Raw genomic sequence first — 19872 nt, forward strand, 5'->3', positions numbered from 1 at the left:
ACTGGAGCTAAATGGCAGGCCTCGCGAGCATAATGGTATGCCCAAAAAAACATGACTAAGGTTACAAGAGTATGAGCCATTCTACCAGCCACCTAATTCCATTCATGATGTATATGAGTGTTGTGGGATGGGGTTCCCAGTTTAGTCCCACATCGGCTAATCAGCGGAAAGGTCTGTGCCTTATAATGAGGAGGCCTAAAACCTTTCCTCACGAGGCGCCCCTACGGGGGACAAAACCGTGAGGGACGCCTAAGCCCCCTGTACGAGCTCCGCGCCTGCAGGTGGGTGCGCACCCCGTGCGAGCTCCGCGCCCACGGGGCCCAAAGCGGACAATACCATATCGCTCTGCCGAGCTGAGCTGCTCCAGCACTCTCTCGTTCAGACGAGGCGCCCCTACGGGGGACAAAACCGTGAGGGACGCCTAAGCCCCTGTACGAGCTCCGCGCCTGCAGGTGGGTGCGCACCCCGTGCGAGCTCCGCGCCCACGGGGCCCAAAGCGGACAATACCATATCGCTCTGCCGAGCTGAGCTGCTCCAGCACTCTCTCGTTCAGACGAGGCGCCCCTACGGGGGACAAAACCGTGAGGGACGCCTAAGCCCCTGTACGAGCTCCGCGCCTGCAGGTGGGTGCGCACCCCGTGCGAGCTCCGCGCCCACGGGGCCCAAAGCGGACAATACCATATCGCTCTGCCGAGCTGAGCTGCTCCAGCACTCTCTCGTTCAGACGAGGCGCCCCTACGGGGGACAAAACTGTGAGGGACGCCTAAGCCCCCTGTACGAGCTCCGCGCCTGCAGGTGGGTGCGCACCCCATGCGAGCTCCGCGCCCACGGGGCCCAAAGCGGACAATACCATATCGCTCTGCCGAGCTGAGCTGCTCCAGCACTCTCTCGTTCAGACGAGGCGCCTTTTATAGGACAAAACCGTGAGGGTAGGGGGCAACCTCCGCGGACCCCCGCGCCGTCAGGGCTCGGGACTGTCATTGGGACTGTCATTGGGCTCCGGCCCTGGGCGACCTCCCGCAGACCCGAAGCGGCAATCCCAGAGCGGACAATACCTCGGGAGGGACGCAGATGCTTTCCTTGCTCGGCCGGTGTGTGGGCTGGTGTCGGGGTTCCGACCCCACATCAGATGGCGCTAGAGGAAGGGCCCCGGCCACGCACAGACCTTCCCGCTGGGGGGGCTGTGTTGTGGGATGGGGTTCCCAGTTTAGTCCCACATCGGCTAATCAGCGGAAAGGTCTGTGCCTTATAATGAGGAGGCCTAAAACCTTTCCTCACGAGGCGCCCCTACGGGGGACAAAACCGTGAGGGACGCCTAAGCCCCCTGTACGAGCTCCGCGCCTGCAGGTGGGTGCGCACCCCGTGCGAGCTCCGCGCCCACGGGGCCCAAAGCGGACAATACCATATCGCTCTGCCGAGCTGAGCTGCTCCAGCACTCTCTCGTTCAGACGAGGCGCCCCTACGGGGGACAAAACCGTGAGGGACGCCTAAGCCCCTGTACGAGCTCCGCGCCTGCAGGTGGGTGCGCACCCCGTGCGAGCTCCGCGCCCACGGGGCCCAAAGCGGACAATACCATATCGCTTTGCCGAGCTGAGCTGCTCCAGCACTCTCTCGTTCAGACGAGGCGCCCCTACGGGGGACAAAACTGTGAGGGACGCCTAAGCCCCCTGTACGAGCTCCGCGCCTGCAGGTGGGTGCGCACCCCGTGCGAGCTCCGCGCCCACGGGGCCCAAAGCGGACAATACCATATCGCTCTGCCGAGCTGAGCTGCTCCAGCACTCTCTCGTTCAGACGAGGCGCCTTTTATAGGACAAAACCGTGAGGGTAGGGGGCAACCTCCGCGGACCCCCGCGCCGTCAGGGCTCGGGACTGTCATTGGGACTGTCATTGGGCTCCGGCCCTGGGCGACCTCCCGCAGACCCGAAGCGGCAATCCCAGAGCGGACAATACCTCGGGAGGGACGCAGATGCTTTCCCTGCTCGGCCGGTGTGTGGGCTGGTGTCGGGGTTCCGACCCCACATCAGATGGCGCTAGAGGAAGGGCCCCGGCCACGCACAGACCTTCCCGCTGGGGGGGCTGTGTTGTGGGATGGGGTTCCCAGTTTAGTCCCACATCGGCTAATCAGCGGAAAGGTCTGTGCCTTATAATGAGGAGGCCTAAAACCTTTCCTCACGAGGCGCCCCAACGGGGGACAAAACCGTGAGGGACGCCTAAGCCCCCTGTACGAGCTCCGCGCCTGCAGGTGGGTGCGCACCCCGTGCGAGCTCCGCGCCCACGGGGCCCAAAGCGGACAATACCATATCGCTCTGCCGAGCTGAGCTGCTCCAGCACTCTCTCGTTCAGACGAGGCGCCTTTTATAGGACAAAACCGTGAGGGTAGGGGGCAACCTCCGCGGACCCCCGCGCCGTCAGGGCTCGGGACTGTCATTGGGCTCCGGCCCTGGGCGACCTCCCGCAGACCCGAAGCGGCAATCCCAGAGCGGACAATACCTCGGGAGGGACGCAGATGCTTTCCCTGCTCGGCCGGTGTGTGGGCTGGTGTCGGGGTTCCGACCCCACATCAATGAGCAATCTTAAAGCGTAATGCAGACATAAGATCACAAATGTCAGGAAGATAAGGATGGTTCTGTGTTGATTTAACACTGCCAACTTGGTAATGTATCTTTTGGAGTTTATTTGTCATGGAGTCTTTTAAAGTGTATTTATTGTAATCAATGGAGTTTAGAGTTTCTCTTAGAAACTTGTATTGTATATGGAGGGTTATAATCTTTCCTTTGGTGCTTGAAGAGTTGGTATCCAAAAGTGACTTAATTGCTCCACTTAGTAGAAGGTGTTGTTTGGTTTTTGCTCCACTTAGTAGGTGTTGTTTTGTTTTTTGCTCTTCACATTATCCTTGACTTTGTCTCTTTTAGTCTTCGTTCCTGCATGTAGCTAAGTGTGTTATAGTGGGGAGAATTGTGGGCCTTAAACTCTTTGTTGTTCAAGTCATCATTTTCTCTCAATCCAATGGGCCACCATACTAGTCTCCTTGAATTAACACTTCAGTTGGCCAGAGTCAATTCATTTAAAATCATACACATGTTGGGTTGCCATTAACTTGACCCACTACTGCCATCCTTGGCCCTTTTTGTTACCTTTCATTTTCAAGGTTCCACTATAATCCCCATCTCTCTTTCTTTTAACCTTGTTCCATTTATCATTTCATATATGGACTTGTTTATTGGATTTTAAAAATAAAAAAAATATTTTTGTTTCCAAAGTAGTGATTCAAAATTTAATTATTTTATATTTTTTGAATCGACTTTTGGATTTATTTTCAGAGATGCATCTCTTCGGTGTCAAAACAAGGAGAGATCTTTTGGTAAGAACACATCAAAAGACATATCTTTTCACTAATAGTAAAGTGCAGGAGATACATCCTTTAGTTAAAGAGATGCAGTGTATCCAAAAGATGCATCTATTGCCATCCTTTATTTTGAGACACCTATTCATTTTCATCCCATGACATTGATAAATAGGGTACGGGTCATTTGATCCGATGCAAGTCAAGATCTCAAAGTGAGAAAATAAGACTGAATTATCAATCTTGGTGAGATTTGAGAGATGTAAGTGAATTAAGGGTGTACACTTATTGGGCTTACAATATAATTGGGTGTGTGTGAAGAGATCGCACAAAATATTTTCCTATAAAGATTCTCATGAAATTTTCTAATATTGTCAGAAAGGTTCATTAAGGATCATATTTGGATGCATATTAGGAGAAAGGGTGATTTGTTGTATCTTGGGAGTTGAGCCGTATATACTTGGGCATGAGCAAATTTTGTTATAAAAAAAACACCTTCATAATGTACCTTGAGTCATGTTCTTTTTTCTCATATCTTATGTTATTTTATTTCTTTTTTTTTTGTTTGTTTGTTGGGATTGCTCTAGGAATTTTAGATTATTTGAAATATTATTATCAATAGTTGAATATTTAGACCCAAGCTTGATGAATACCTAGCTTCGTCCTTGCTGCTAAATAGGTAAGATTTGAGTTAAATTTAGAATCAGGCCTTGCGGGTTTGCTCCATTGAAATGGTCATAATGTTCGATACATTTAGTTTGTGACTAAAATCGGAATCGGAATCGGAATTGGATTTGAATGCTAGGTAAGAGTCCGGATTTGATTTTAAGAGATTAGGGCATTACCATTTTCTTTTAGAATTGAAATAAAAATAAAACCCCTCTCGACCAAACAAGGAGAATAATAGCTACTCATTCTTATTTTCATTTCAGAGCCAAACTCCCTCCAACCAAATATGCCTTTAGACATGAACCTTTCCATAAGTCTACTTCTAGATTGCAACGGTTGGCAAAACAAAAATTGCAGCCTTCCCTCGAACATTCATTTTTTATTGATGGATTATACTGGCATAGTTATATATATATGGTCCAAATGCAGCTTGACCATGTTAAATGGGTGAGTAGGTAAGTGACCCATAATCCAAACTTAGAAATGGTTCAATCCAAATTTTTGGCTTTGGAACACAGTCATACAAGGATCCTAAAAACTATCATTACATCACAACTAACTTAGTGCTAAAATGGCCATCATTTTAGAGAATTTCTTTTTTCCGATTGATCAAACCATGCTTATACAACATAAGTTTATGCGTCACTAGTGCAACCTAGTTCAAGGGACCGGATCATATCTTTTGTGCGAAAGAATGATTAACCTTCCTTTGCACCAAACCACCATCGGATTGCCCATTGAACAGATCTCAAAGCGCTCCAAAGCTCATCATTCATCTATTGGCATAGATCTCAAAAGCAAGCAGCTGATGATCCAATAGTGGTTTTGCCCCAAAGATGATACGCCCTTACCACTTGAGACAAGAGATGGGGGTTAGATTCCGCCTAATAATTTTTTTTTTAAGTACAACGGCTACTCAGTACTCACCCTACTCTAGTGTAGGAGTAGCCAACAGAATCAAGGCCTACAATCTGGCTCAGAGGCGAGGGTGCCTTGGTGTGGCCACAAGACTCCTTCAGAGTGCTGCACCGCATAGGAAGCAACCCAATCTGCAACCCTGTTCGCCTTTCGATACACATGCACAACCTGGAACGCGCTGCAGTCTCTCAACATTAACCGGATGTCAGAAAGCAGAGGACTCGCATCCCCTCTCCATCCCTCCTCCCGTATCCAATCAATCACTGTGGCGGAATCTCCTTCTAGGATGATGTGCTCAACCCTCAGCCTCTGTTTCGCGTAGGAGATACCCTCCTAAGCTGCCCTGAGCTCTGCCCCTGTAGCTGAAAGCCCATCAATCCATCTCCCACCTGCAACAATCAGCTGTGAGTCATGACGGATCACTAGGGGTGCAAATGGGTCGGGTCGGGGTCCTGAGTGACCTCGACCCAATCCGATTTTTTGTTCGGATCCTAATTTTGGACCCAGACTCGATTTGGTTGAAGATCGGGTCGGATCCGATTCGGGGTCGGGTCGGGTTCGGGTCGGATCCGGTTCGGATCCAAATCGGGTCCAATTTTTTGTGCTTTGGGACAAAGATTTGGGCAAATCTAATTTGGTCATATTATAATTATGAGGTGCTGGGTGACCCATGCCTCAAAAGACTTGCTAAGCCATGGGTGACTTTGAGTCAGAATAGATGACCCATGACTAACTAAGTCGATCTTCAAGCCAAATGTCCTATTTTTTATCTATACGACTGATTGGACGGAACTTGGTGTCTCCCATCTCCCCTCTCACGAGGACAAAAAAAATCCCACCTTCTTCCAAAATCCAATTCCATTGCAGAAAACTGGCACATGACCCATATTCAGTTCAGTGTTCTCTCACTTTCGCCCTTCAAAAGTTAAAAGAAACAAAAACCCAAAAACAGAAGAAAAAAAAAAAAAAAAGCCAGCTACCGAGACACCAGAGGTATCAACAGTGTAGTAGATCGAGAGAGAATCCTGACGGGCCGAGTGTTCCCCCCACTTCTTTTTTTTTTTTCTCTCTCTCTCTCTCTCTCTCTCTTTCTTCGGATCCATTTGGGTCGGATCGGATCCGTTCGGTAAATCCAGATCCAACCCAAAAAATGATTCGGGTTTAATTTTAGGATCCGACTTGGACCCGCATGTCCTAAAATTCAGATGGGTCGGATCTACGCGGGTCCGGTCACCGACCGGATCACATTCGAGACTCATTTTGGACCCGACCTAGTTGCAGTCATCCGAGACTCATTTTGGACTCTGCTATGCAGTATCTTGTGGTGCAAGAAGTAGGCTTTCCTGCTTTGCAACCCCAGCTTGGCCCAGTCTGTTAGTGGGCCGTCGACGGATCACCTTCCACATCTAACGCCATCCGTGTCATCATCGTTATCAAAACCCACCACAAATATTAAATACCACAGACCCCCCTCGTGACCATCTCCTGGAGTTCTCCGAAAGCCCTCGTATTTCTTTCTCTCTCTCTTTCTGGATCTTTGGAAAAAAAAAGAAGTCTTTTTTCTGTTTCGCCGTTCCCATTGTTCTCCCTTCGTTCTCGGCTACTCGGATCGAGAGAGAAGGCACCGATAGCGAGCGATCGAGCGATTGGATCGAAGGAGCGACGATGAGAGGATCGAGACGGACGATGAACGTGGTGGTGGGATGGGTGAAGCGGCAGCCGCCCAAGGTGAAGGCGTTCCTGAGCGTGGTGGCAGGCATGGCGGCCTTGGTCTTCCTCAGATTCGTCGTTCACGACCACGACAACCTCTTCGTCGCCGCCGAGGCCGTCCACGCGCTCGGCATCTCAGTTCTAATCTATAAGCTTACCAAGGAGAGGACCTGCGCCGGTCCGTTAGCCCCTCTCTCTAGTTTTAAGTCATCCGGTCTTTTATCGATGAAATTGGCGGTTTCTCTTCTAATTGTGGTTGCAAAGATTATCAATTTTTGTGGTTATTTGTTTGATTTGTTATTTCTGATGAAGCCGTGGAAGGTCGCAATAGTGATGTTTAGAATAGCTTGAAGATGCCCTAATCTTGATGGATCATAATGCAAGAATTACTAAAGAATATTAAAAAAAAGGTTTTCCCTTTTATTTGATAATTAGGGTTTTCAACATGTAGATATCTAGGAACTACTGGTACTATTGATGGTGGCAGTGATTTTTTAGGTCAGTACGAGTCTAATCATTTCTTTTTCATGAGGATTTTTGCTCGGTACCTAGATTGGGATCTTGGCATAAAGAAAATTTTGGGAACAGAATATATGATTCTTTTCTCTGATTAGCGCCATAGGATCACCAAATTGGATGATTGCGAGCTTCGTTGAGATCTGTCCTTTTCAAGAAAAGGAAGTGCGAGGCTAGCCTTGTGGCAGCAATCCATGGATCAAGGGCAGTGAATCCTGTCCGTTACAAAAAAACGAGTGGAAGCTAAAGAGTTGGTTGAAAGTTGTGATGACTCATGGTGACGTGAACAGAAAGGGTTGAAGTGGGTTTAACAAATTTTCTTGAAGTTTGGGTGGCATGGAATATTGGAATGTGACATGTAAGAACCCAGTTGCCGTTTACTGAGTTAGGTTGGGATGGCTGAGTACAAGTACCTTAAGGATATAATCGTTTTGAGCAATCATGAGGGCTACCTTGGAGTGGCAATTGTGGGCATATAAATTAATAAGTGCAGGTGGAAGTAAACAAGAGATGTTACGAATCCATTGTGTGCAGCATGTTGTTATGTTGGTAATTGTAGCTTTTGATTACTCATTTTTTTATCTAAAATTTTTGAAAAATTATCTTGCTCTAATGGTTCAAGGTCAAGTATTATGTATGGAAGGTACACTTGCAGTTTTTAGCATAATGCTTGATATGCTTGATAGACTGTAGTGATGCCATTGTTCCATCAATATTGCCCATAGTTCAACAGTAAAACACAAAGTTGTGAGAGATCCACAGAGACTTAGGTTGACTCAGGAGATGCTATACACCTTTCTTATCTGACTTTGATGAAGATCAACAACTATTTAACTCCAGGAGTGTTTGTGCAGATAGAAAAGTTATAAGCTAGGTAATGTTCATTTTAGTTCATAGCGGAAGTTAAGATTGAGCTACTCACTTCTTCCTGGAAAAGATGACTCTGTAACTTCATTTTTGGGGTTTGTGCATGTTCAAGCAGTTAATAAATGCTATTATTTATCATTGAGATCAGACTTTTGATGAAATTAATGATATTACATAGTTTCATAGCTGAATCTTATTGTCATTGCTGACAGGAAGTTCTTCGAATTTGATAGGTTGTCAAATTTTGTTTATTTGGATTCTTAATTGTCTACTGAGTTACTGATTGTGTTGCAACTGCTCCGATTTCCATGGATTTATCTTTCTTAATCCATAATTTTCAAATGCTGCAGGACTTTCACTCAAATCTCAGGATTTAACAGCTTTATTTTTAGCTGTTAGACTGTACTGCAGTGTTGTTATGGAGTATGACATACACACACTACTGGATTCTGCTACACTTCTGACTACCCTGTGGGTTATCTATATGATTCGATTTAAACTGAAGTCAAGTTACATGGAGGATAAGGACAACTTTGCAATATACTATGTGGTAAGACATCTCTCGTCTTCTCCAACCTTCCATATTTAGAAGTTAATGTTCACTCTCTCGTTGAACTACCATACACTGGAACCTCTAACTAAGGCCTTCTGCAATGTGCTCATTATGTCTCACTGGGCGAATGATTGATAAAACTTGCTACAATTATTTATTTTAACATGTAGGCTGAAACTTGCAGTGAATTGTATAATACTTATGTTAATAATATCTGAAATAAAATAAGCAGCATTCAATGTTTAGTTGGTGGATATGAAGACAAGGTGAGTGTTACTGAACCAATCAAGTGCCCAAATTGGTGATCATGCTACGTTAACATGTTACATTGCATTTTTTCGGAAACAAAAGAATCTGCACAAGGCATAAGATTACTATTTCTGCATGGTTGTTCTTAAGTCGGAGTCCGGAAATTGAAAAAGGAGTTCTTGTTGCTGCATAGGACTAGAAGTGTATCTTTCTCGTCACTAGTCCTTGAGGATATGGAATTTGTGTGATACAAAGTACTACTTTTTCTTGACATGATGTATATCAGTTGAACTGATGTCTTGTGCAGAATATTGGAGGTGTCTTGTTCCTTGTGCGAGCAAACCACTTATAATATGGTCTGGTAGATCATTAAGGTCTGGTGATAGCAACTGTTCTTTAAAGAATGGGTCCTCAAGATGACGTTGGACTTCACACAATGCAAAATGCTCTCCTGTGAGCTATGAAAAGCACTGGTAGCTCATAATAATTTCATATTTTCTTTGTATTGGTTTGCGCTGCTCTAGTTGTTGATGGAGGGTTGTTGCTGATGTAGTAGTTGATGAGCCTCAATCTAGAAACCTAGCACTGAATTGATGTTCTGCTTTTGCCATGCAATGCTTCGTTTCCGCTGGCACTGATACACTGCCATCGGAGTGATGCTGATCCGTGGGTTCTTTCCTCTAGGATAGTTTATACTCTAATCAGGGGTCTTAGTTGTCTCAACAGTGTCTTCCCACAAAAAAAAGATTGAGTGGAGTGAGGGCTATTGGGTGTAGTACCGGAATCAAAGCTAAGAACTACTACTAGACGACGAATTGTGGGAGAACTAACTTGGGAGATTGTTGGAAAGGAAAAGAGCATGATCACGTATCTTTCTCCTAAAACCCCTGGGGAACTAGAAGACTAGGATGGCTATGCTATGCTATGCTTATGCGAAATTTAAAATAACTTGGAATCAAACTAAGAGCAGAAAGAAAAGGAAAAGAAAAGAGAAGCAAAAAGAAGACTTCCCTGAATTGATATGCCCTCGGATGGACCATCTCGCAGGGCCTTCAGACCCTTTGCATTCTTTGGAACCGCAAAAGGTTCAAATTTTGGCCACCTTATGCAGGTATTTTTTCAGTTCTCTTCTGCAAGATATGCTTGAGCTTTGCTACCGAGCCACTGGCGAGAGAAACTGAGTGATACTTTCTGTTTTTGGCTTCTAGAGATAGAGGTGCCCTAGCAAGCCCTAGCTTTTGTGAGAGCAATGTGAGACTAAAGAAAATCGCTAGATCTTGCTAAAAAAACAATGAAAAGTGAATAAAGTCATGAGGGACTTGGACTTTAGTTGCTTAAATGCGAGTTTTTATTTAGACGGCAAAACAATCATTGTTAGAAGGCATCTGATGGCAATGTATACACCGTCGGAAAGCGTTTGATGGTGAGACTTCTGTCGGACACCGTCGGATGACCGTGGTCTTACCATCTGGCAGAGCCAGTCACCTGACTTGTCAGACGGGCTGAAATGTCAGATGGCTACATAACTGATGTTCTATTACTTCGGTGATTCGCTTGTCATTCAAAGATTTTGGACATTAGGTATCCTGCCACAGGAAACCTCTTGCTATAATCTGGTCCTTTGGCTGAAAATATGAGAATGCAGTATAAATGGTATGCAAAATGCAATCATGATCAAGCCATTTTGGCAAGCCATCCTAAGGTGTAGTTAATTAGGGTACTTGGATAGTCTGTAGGGTGCCAAAAGTCAGATGTCTACATCTTTGCCATTGATAGGGGAGCTGAGAAAGTGCAACTTGATTGGGTTTTGAAGCAATTGGGTTTCAAGAAAGTGCAACTTGTAACAAATGAGGTTTGCAGCAGCATTAAGAAGCAATTGGGTTTTGAAGACTGATGATTGTGGCTTGCCTGAATGTAAAGGAAGCTCCTCTAATGACCAAAAGAGACGTTGAAGTTCAGGAGTTACATTTGTCGGACTTAGAAATGCCCTTAAGAGAGCAATAGTCATTGGCATCAGAAAAAAATATTCCCAATTACGATGTCCGATACCGGTTCCCGGCAGCACGTGCCAGTATGGCTTGTGCCGAGCCTACACCGACGAGCGAGGGTACGGTACCGTGGGAAAGAGAAAAAGAGAAAGAGAGAGAAGGGGAGAGAGGGAGGGAAGCGGGGGCCGGCGGAGGGTGAGGCTGCGGCCGGTTCTCCTGTTTCGAACGAAACAGGGATCCGACCGCGACCTCGCCTGCCATGGCCTCCGCCGCCCCCCCTGCGGCCTCCGCCGGCCCTCCCGACCTCTCCCTCTCCCTCTCCCTCCCTTCCCCACTCGCTCTCTCTTTCCTTCTCCTTCTCCGGCTTCGGCAACGGGTCTTGTTTCCACTGTGGAACCGTACCGGTGAAGCCACCATTACGGCTCAGATCGGCCGAAACCGTCCGGTTCGAGACGGTTCCGTCGACCTTGGCCTGAACTTTTACCAGCGACGGTATTTGCTTAAGAATTTACACTAGAGATTAAAATTAAGCATGGTTGTATAGAAGATAAACAAGATGAATGGTCAGTCTTTTTCTTTTTTCGTGATTTATGGATTAGGGATATCTAGTCACAATTATCATACATCATATTGTCTACAATTTTATGAGATAGTAGTTATCTGTAGCTTTTGCACACTTGTCTCGTAGTGCTTCTGACTGGTGTCAATTATTTTGTTTTAGTAATGTTTCTCAGGCAGCTAAGTGGCTCCAGAAGGCATTGTTTCTGTTTTTGCGGCTTCTGCTATATTCTGCAATGTCTTTCCCAGTTTAGCTGCTTATCTTAGATCAATCATAAGTTTAAAACAGAGTTAAAGCTGGAATTTATCATATCTATATATATATATATATATAGTCTTGTTTGTGAAGTGCTAATAAAGTATTTTTGTCTGTCTGAACTAAAAGTTATGAAAAACCTTCTCAAACTCACTTTTGTTACTGCATGAAACTTTTTACAGTGTGTGTGGCTGATCTGTGTGTACGATATGAATAATTTGCTTCAAGTGGCAGATTGGTTTAAGTATTTTAAGTTTATTATAAATTTAGAACATATCTATTTATCGCTATTTGTTGATCAAAAACAAATGAAAAAAAGATATCTTAAGCATATATTTGCATGCTAATAATTGGCACAGTATGCTGTACTTTGCCAAATCATGCTTGTGACAGGCATCGCATTTAACACTTAAATCTTTAATGATTTTGTTATAAAATACATCTTAATTGGAAGTTGGCATCTGAAATTGGATGGTCATTTTACAATTTAAGATAGGTATCAGGTTCTTTTTTTTCTTTATTTTTCTTTTCTTTTTATTTTTTTTTGGAGGGGGAGCTGTGGGGTTGAGGTGGACTGAAGATTTTGAATCAACTGGTTGTTTGCTTTAGACTTTCCTGCAAACTGAAGAATGTACTGCAAACTTTTTCCTGCGTTTGTGGCACTGTTGATTAAGAGACCTCATTAGCAAGTTTTTACAAAGAAGAAAACACAAGAAATATTTTATTTTATTGATTCTCAGTCCAATTACATAGCTTAACCAAGGGTACACACTTAATGCACATCAACTAGAGGCCATATTTATGTGAAGAAGGAATATGACTGAAATTAGATGGGCTGGAGGCAAGTTGAACATGAATGTTTCCTTGCTTGGATAGAGTCAAGGGAGACGTGTGGGCCACGCTCTCACTGTCTCTTTCTGTTATTGCAAGAATTGTTTTTTGCCATGGAATGTGCTAATAATTGGTTTAAGTCTTGTAGACCTGGTCTTCATTTGGCTTGTTGTCTCTGTGGAAATGCGGTCCATTAGGCATTAGTGGTAGTTAATGCAGGGATGGGCAATGGAAGGAATGCATCGTTTGCAGCAGTGGTAAGATTATTATATTATGATGGTTGGCTAGTGTCAAGCGAATTCATGAGGCCTTTAGCATTTCTTGATTGGGTTAGGGACTCTCTTAGGTTTACATTTTCATTGGGACATGGTAGACTTGGATGAAGAGAGCAATATGCATATTATTGCTGTCTGGTAAGCAATTTGAAGAATGCTGACAGCTAGTCTTCGAGGACAAAAGCAGATCTAGTGAATTTTTAGTTTCTTTCCATGCAGGAGGAGCGGGTTTTCATTATTCTGTTTGAAGTAGGTCGGCTCTTTGGAGGCTTGATATATTTCTGGTTTAGTGACAAATTTGTTTGTTTGCTAGTTTTTTTAGGTGTTGCTGATATTTCTTGCATGACTGTTTTTCTATTTTTCATTTATTAATAATCATTATTGATTGGGGATGGAAAAAATAGAAGCATTAACTTATCAATGTCATATTCATGCTGTATCAACTTTGCCTCTATGTGATAGCAATGCCACCTAAGATCATTATGCTCCTGCATGACATATTTAACCTTGTTACTACTGAGGATTCATGTATCGTCAGTATGGCCTATACCGACTGGTTCATTTCACTCATGCTAACCGTCTATTGACCCACATTGACCTGTATCAATGTAGAATGGACGCCGAACAGTGTCTTGGTGTGGGACCATACCATCGTGTGTGCCATACTGTGGTTTTTCAAACCTCGGTTATTATTCTGTTAGCTGTTGTTTTCTCTGTTATTTGATATATCAAGAGACTCTATCATAATGGGTCTTGTAATATGAATGATTAACCATTTATTTGTCTTGTTGAAATTTAATGTGTTTAAGCATGATGACTTGGCCTTCGCCAGCACCTTCAAGGTTGCTGTCCTTAGTAGTTAGTGCTATCGAGAGGCCGTCCAGGCATGATGTGACAATTATTTTTCATTAGAGCAACATTTTCCTCTACCCACTTGCCCTTCCAAAATCTGGGTGGGTTACCTTCATCAGAACTGGAGCATGGCCTTTTTAAATTGAAGTGACCTATCTGCTTATTTCGCGACCTTGGATTTCTAATGTACTTGAAAAAGATAAAGAGGGACCCTCAACCCACTGTGCTCTGGTTTTTCTGCTTCAATTATTTTTTTCCTTTTTCAACACATAAGTTCTCTCTGCAGCAATCAAGCTCTACTGGTCTAACTTTTCTGTTCAAGAGAAGCACCAGCCAACTTAGGACTGCGCGTTTCAATCCTTTTTTCCCCCTTTTTGCTTCAGGCAGTCTGGACTGATACAGACTGAAGTCATTAAAAGTTTATGTAAAATTTATAACTGATAACTAGTTTTATTTGTTACAGATGTATTTCCCCTCTCTTTTATTTCTGATGAGTTCAAGTGGTTTTGTGGAAATCTCTCTCATGTGTCTGGCAATTGTTCAACTTATACTGACTTAATTGTTCAAAAGATGGGAAAGCATAAATGCACAAGGAGAGATGGTTCATCTTATAATATATTTCAGACCTTGGTTGTAACTAGATAGTGAATGGAAAAAAAATATCTCAAGTTCTGATGAAATGCAACATATGCAGCACAGATTCAACTTAGAGAGAGCAGGCACCACTTATATCTACCATAGGGAGTTCTCTCTAAAATTTATGCAATATTATTATTTTTGACATTACTGACATCAAAACTACCATCTCTTGGTTTGTGTGAGAAAAAAGAGAATTGGCAGGCTGTATATGCTTGAGGATACTTGTATATTTTTTTGACATAAATTATAGGACTGCAAAGTTCAAACTATATCCACTTATGAGGGAAATACGATCCTGAAAATCTGGAAGTTGTTTTCTTTTCAATTTCCATTCTCCAGTATGAGGTTAAGGTAATTTAGTTTGTAATTTGTTCGTCAATCATTGGATTAATGTTGTATACTTGGATAAAGGGCCAATGATGGCACTATATAAGTTCTGCAAGCATTATAGTTTCAGCCTCCAAGATGTTATTCTGAATTGTTTATTTCATTTTATTTACTGACTTAATTATTTCTTGGTCATATTTATAAGCTTCTAGTTGTACTGAGTTGTACTTCTCTTCATATGGATGTAGGCGGTGCCTTGTGCTGTACTAGCCCTTTTAATTCATCCTTCGACATCACATAATATTGTGAACAGGATTTTCTGGGCCTTTTGTGTTTATTTGGAAGCTGTCTCTGTGTTACCCCAATTACATTTGATGCAAAACACAAAGGTAAATGCTGAAAAATGGTAGCCCTTGTTGTTTTAGGAAATGATTTTTTTCTCAGAATATCTTCATTTATGTTTGGCAGATTGTTGAACCTTTCACGGCTCACTATGTATTTGCATTAGGAGTTGCCAGATTTTTGAGTTGTGCACACTGGGTCCTTCAGGTTTGATTCAGCAAGTTACCATTTTTTGAAATATCTCTTACTATTCTGAGATGTGTTTCTATTTAGATTTAATTGGTCCTACATTATTCATTATGTTTGAACATGCATGTTTTGGTATGGTGTTCTTTAAAGCAAACTCCTAAACAAATTTCAATGAATACTACAATTTTGCTTAATAAAAACTTAAAATCTTGTATATTAGGTAAACCTTATAAGTTTAAAGATCACACTTTCATATTGTGGTTTCTGGCATGAGAAAGTTAAGCATCAAGATTGACAAACTAGATTTCTAATGAAGACTAAATCGTTTGTGTAATTAGCGATGCTGCTTAATTGTGATTTGTATCATTGCATACTTGGTGTCAATATGATGCCAGTGTTGATTGTTCTTTTGATTGTACATATTGTATGGTTATATATGCACAGTACGGCAACCACAGGCATGTTCGCTTATCATCATATATATGTTAGTATGTATATTTTGGTCTCATTCCATAACTTTGTTCAAATTCATATGTTATTGAAGTCTTTGCTGCCATTTAGGGCCATTGTGCAGCTATGGGAGATTTTGATGGAGGGCCTGTTCATATGTTACAGCATTATAATTTTGAGTTATTGGCATATTATGATCATCATGACACATTTTGTTGTATAGTAGCTAAGTATTTTGACCTGGTTGCTGGCCCGTGCCTGGAATGGAAGATTATTGTGCTAAGGTTTATCCCTTGGTACTCTGTTCTTAGTTTTCCGTGGGACATGTAGGCTTTTGATCTTCCATTTTTCCTCAGCATCACTTCTGTACTGCATTTTGGAATGGTTTAGAATTGGAGCTATATGTTTCTTATGGCCCTAGAAGTTTCTTGCTTCTTTTTTGGCTTTATCAGGTATTTAATGCGCATTTCTTATTTGTCTGTTTTACATATGATCTTAATTGTCTCTCTCCTAACTTCCCATCTTTCATTAAGGTTTATTGCCTTGGCCGCTGTCCTTGTGATTATCTATGGTCCACGTTTTGTGGATTTTTTTTTTTTAATTCAAAATTTTGACCACTTCTAGCTTCTTGTTTGTGAATATAGTCCTCTGGTGCGGTTGTTTGGTTCTTTGCATTGTTGCTCATCCTGCTTACCTGTCATACTTTTGCATTTTGACTTATGTAGTCACTCAAAATCATCTCCTTTATGGAGTTCTCTGTTGCTGCTTATGTCTGCATCTTGTTATTGGAGATGACGAGTTGTATGATAGTTGAGGCGCAATATTGAGCAGCAGAAGGCAGATTGCTTGTTTGCAACCTAAGACCAGCTTTTTTCTACATGCACGTCAGTGCATGTACTGTTTTTGATGGAAATCAGTGCATGCACTTTTTGCTTCTGTAGCTACCATCTTCATCCTTCACATTCTGAGTGCTCAAATATGCTTTTTGACCCAATTAAACTAATCTGACATTCTAAGGCACACTAAAAATGTGTGCTTATTTGTACAAAAGTTCTTCATTTTTTCTGCTTATTAAATCAGGGATAATATCTTTTGTTTCAATTTATATATATAATATTTCTGGTGTTTAGTAAATGTATGTAAGGTGTTTTAAATTTATGGATTGCTCGTACTTAGATATAACCTTTTCTTTCTCAACATCGAATGGATCTTTTATGCAAAATGTTGAAGTTATAAAATTATTTTAAAACCTAGAAAATGAAAAAAAAGAGAGAAGAATTCAAGAAATACTAGAGAACTAATATAAGTTAATATATATGAGGCACCATTTTTTAGTTGAATTGTTTGGTGACAATTTAACAATGAGGATTGTCGTCGTGAGAGACTTGGAACATTGCTTTACTCAGAGGCCCAGATGTGCCCCTATGTAATTGATGTGGCCGCTCATGATCAGCACGCAGGGTTGAACACACCCTTCATCCTGTGTGCTGCCAGCTTGCCAATCATACACTGAGTGCGCACAGAGGGGCACACATGGGCATATTATTTTCCCAAGGCATATTATGGTTGGTGTGTCTTTTTACTAGCTTAACTTCTAAGATATCGACTCCAGTTAGCATTATAGGAGCGGCAATTAAATTACTGCAAACAATGTAAAAGAATGATTACGAAAGTAAAGATTAATAACATCCGAAGTATTAATTTAACTCTTGTTTTTACAAACCCATACTAGGATTGACTATTAAATTATTTAAAATTAGCATCTCTAACTTGTTTATACAGCAAATATAAATGTTCTTGTTGAAATTAAACTGATTCTCTATTTTCTTTATTTCTATAAAATAAAGAGAACACAGTTTCTACTGTGGGTTCGTTCTTAGTTATTTAATCCTTGAGTTTAGGGACTTCATGGAATGTAAGAAGTGCTTGCTTGTGTACATGTTGAAACATAAGATTTCCTCATTTTTGTATTTTTTATGTAAAAACTGCAATGTTACATCTGAGATTAAATCCTCCTTAATAGTTGTTCTTTTTTTTTTAGTTCTTTCTTAATAGTTTGCTCAGAAAGGGAAAAAAATTATTAGGAAATAAAGAATTCCTTTTTTGGGGTGGTGGGTTGCGGTGGGGGGACTGTTGATTTGCTTTTTTACTTTCATTTCAATCAAATATCCAGCAGAAAAATGATTTTGAATTAAAGTTAAGCTCTTAATTTCATTTGAGAAAAAAGGAATTTGTAATATTTATTGACTCTAAATTTATTTTTATGCTCCTCATTGTGTTCTTAGAATAATTTCTTATTAAAGCAAACAAATGTTGTGTTTTAGGTTGTGGATACTGGTGGACGCCTGCTGACAGCTTTAGGCTATGGGTTGTGGCCCTCCATGGTTCTTCTCTCAGAAATTGTTCAAACCTTCATCCTTGCAGACTTCTGCTACTATTACATCAAAAGGTAACTGCCAAATTTCGGTCATGAGGTGCCTTAAGGTACTAGTTGAATTCCAAAATCTCATATATCTTTTCTTTTACAGTCTTGTCGGCGGGCAATTGGTGCTACGTCTTCCTTCTGGGGTGGTATAAATTTAAATATTCTGTACAACGTGTCAGTTATTGTACCCTGAAGTAACTTAATATGAAATCTGGATATGTGCATTTTCTGTCGCCTTATCCCTTCGAAACCTATGGCCTTTGTGAGTTCTCACGAGTGATATATCCAAGTTGTCAACGCCTGCAAAGTGGATGGAAGTTAAATTTTATGTAGATATCCCGGTTGGGAATGCATTGGTGTTCTGCTGCCTGCCTGTACTTAAGAGAAGCCCAACCTTTTATGAATCTTTTATCTTAACCCTGGGAAAAACATCTCAGCTCTTTAAAACTCCCTGGCATTCCTGCAAGCATAAACCTCATGGATATTTTTTCCTTTCATATCAGCTTGTGGAGAATTTGCCATTATTTATTGTTTTTTTCAAATCATGCCAATGCATTGAGATCCCTTGGGCTAATATGTCGTTCGGGAAATTGTTTGATGTTGATCTTGCGGTTCTCTCGTCTTCCTCGCAGGAGCAGAGGATGTTGTTGGAGGAGGTTTATGGACAAAAGATTGAAATATGTCTGCGAGAGTGCCAAATTTTGTACCATGTTGAGGATATATGGTTGGCTGATTAATTTACTGCACACATGGATCTAAAGTAACTCTTATCCTTGGCATCGTTAGATTTTGTGCTTGCACTAGTGTTGGTTGACAGAATCAACTGTGCTATTGCAACGCAGACTCCTTGTCTGAGATAATTCTCGTCTCCACAATTTGTTCCATGTTTCATGTTTCGGAGCTCTTGCCTTCGTTCAGGGAGAGATCCAAGTATGCAAGTGCGGGGGAGGATCCTGCCAATGGATGATCACAACAATCCATGCATCCTCTCATGTTCTTTGCTGTGTTCAACACCACTGAATTTGAAATATAATGGTGGAGAGGCATCTTCATGGTTGGTCGAGGGGGTTTTGAGCCAAGAGCATCCTTGTTCCGTATGGGCTTCGGCGGTTGGTGGCTAGGCTCCGCCCTCTCCAACAGCTTCGCCGGTGGCCGAGACGGTGAGAGAGACCTTGGCGTGGCCTAGTTTTGGTCAATGCTCAATAGAGAGAGAGAAAAGGAAAAGCTTTTTCCCATGCAAAAATGGATCTTGTCATCCATGGCAGAACTCAAAAGAGCATAACCAACACAAAATTAGTGTTGCAATGCGTTGATGCCCAAACCTTGCCCAATCATGCTATGATGATTTGGAGGTATGGATGGCACATGGCACAAATCAACTTGCTTGGTACATGGTGGTGGAAGACAAAACACCAACTGCTACGGTGTGTCATAGGTCTACACACAAAGAGAAGAGAAGGCCCATTGGGTGGCTCTAGTCGGACCTTTTTAGATGCTTAAGTCAGGCAATACTTTAGAACAATAGCATAAAATAGCAATAAAATAGAAAGCATCATGGTAGAGTGATCTTCCTGAACCGTTAGGCTTTGAGTGTCTGCCCTAGAGTACTTGGCTCGGGGTGCTCTACATGGAAGTTCGGCATTGGAGTATGACCTGGGAGCTCGGCATAGCTCTGGTCGAAGGTCATGGGTTCTAATCTCCAAGGACTTGTGTCATGATCACCAAAGATGCGCGGACTGGGAGTATAGATTGGGAGCTCGGCATGACTCTGGTCGGATGTCGTGGGTCTTGAACTCTAGGGACTTATGTCTTGATCGCTAAGGATGCACGGACTAGAAGCAAACTGAGAGCTTAGCATGGCTCTGGTCGGATGTTGCATGTCTCAATTTTAGGGACTCGCGTCCTGATCACCAAG

The 19872-nt window shown here is 42.4% G+C and overlaps 1 protein-coding gene across 1 annotated transcript; it reads left to right on the forward strand.

Moving 5' to 3' along the window:
* The first annotated feature begins 6405 nt into the window (after positions 1 to 6405).
* Positions 6406 to 18481, forward strand: LOC103714058 (ER lumen protein-retaining receptor erd-2.2-like). Its single transcript, XM_008801190.3, has 6 exons — positions 6406 to 6818; positions 8374 to 8573; positions 14800 to 14940; positions 15020 to 15100; positions 17857 to 17981; positions 18061 to 18481. Exons 1-6 carry the CDS (start codon positions 6596 to 6598, stop codon positions 18107 to 18109), a joined length of 819 nt encoding a protein of 272 aa, XP_008799412.1. The 5' UTR covers positions 6406 to 6595; the 3' UTR covers positions 18110 to 18481.
* The last annotated feature ends 1391 nt before the right edge of the window (positions 18482 to 19872 follow it).

The sequence above is a fragment of the Phoenix dactylifera genome, chromosome 18 (assembly GCF_009389715.1).
Source record: "Phoenix dactylifera cultivar Barhee BC4 chromosome 18, palm_55x_up_171113_PBpolish2nd_filt_p, whole genome shotgun sequence".
In the NCBI taxonomy this organism is placed as follows: Eukaryota; Viridiplantae; Streptophyta; class Magnoliopsida; order Arecales; family Arecaceae; genus Phoenix; species Phoenix dactylifera.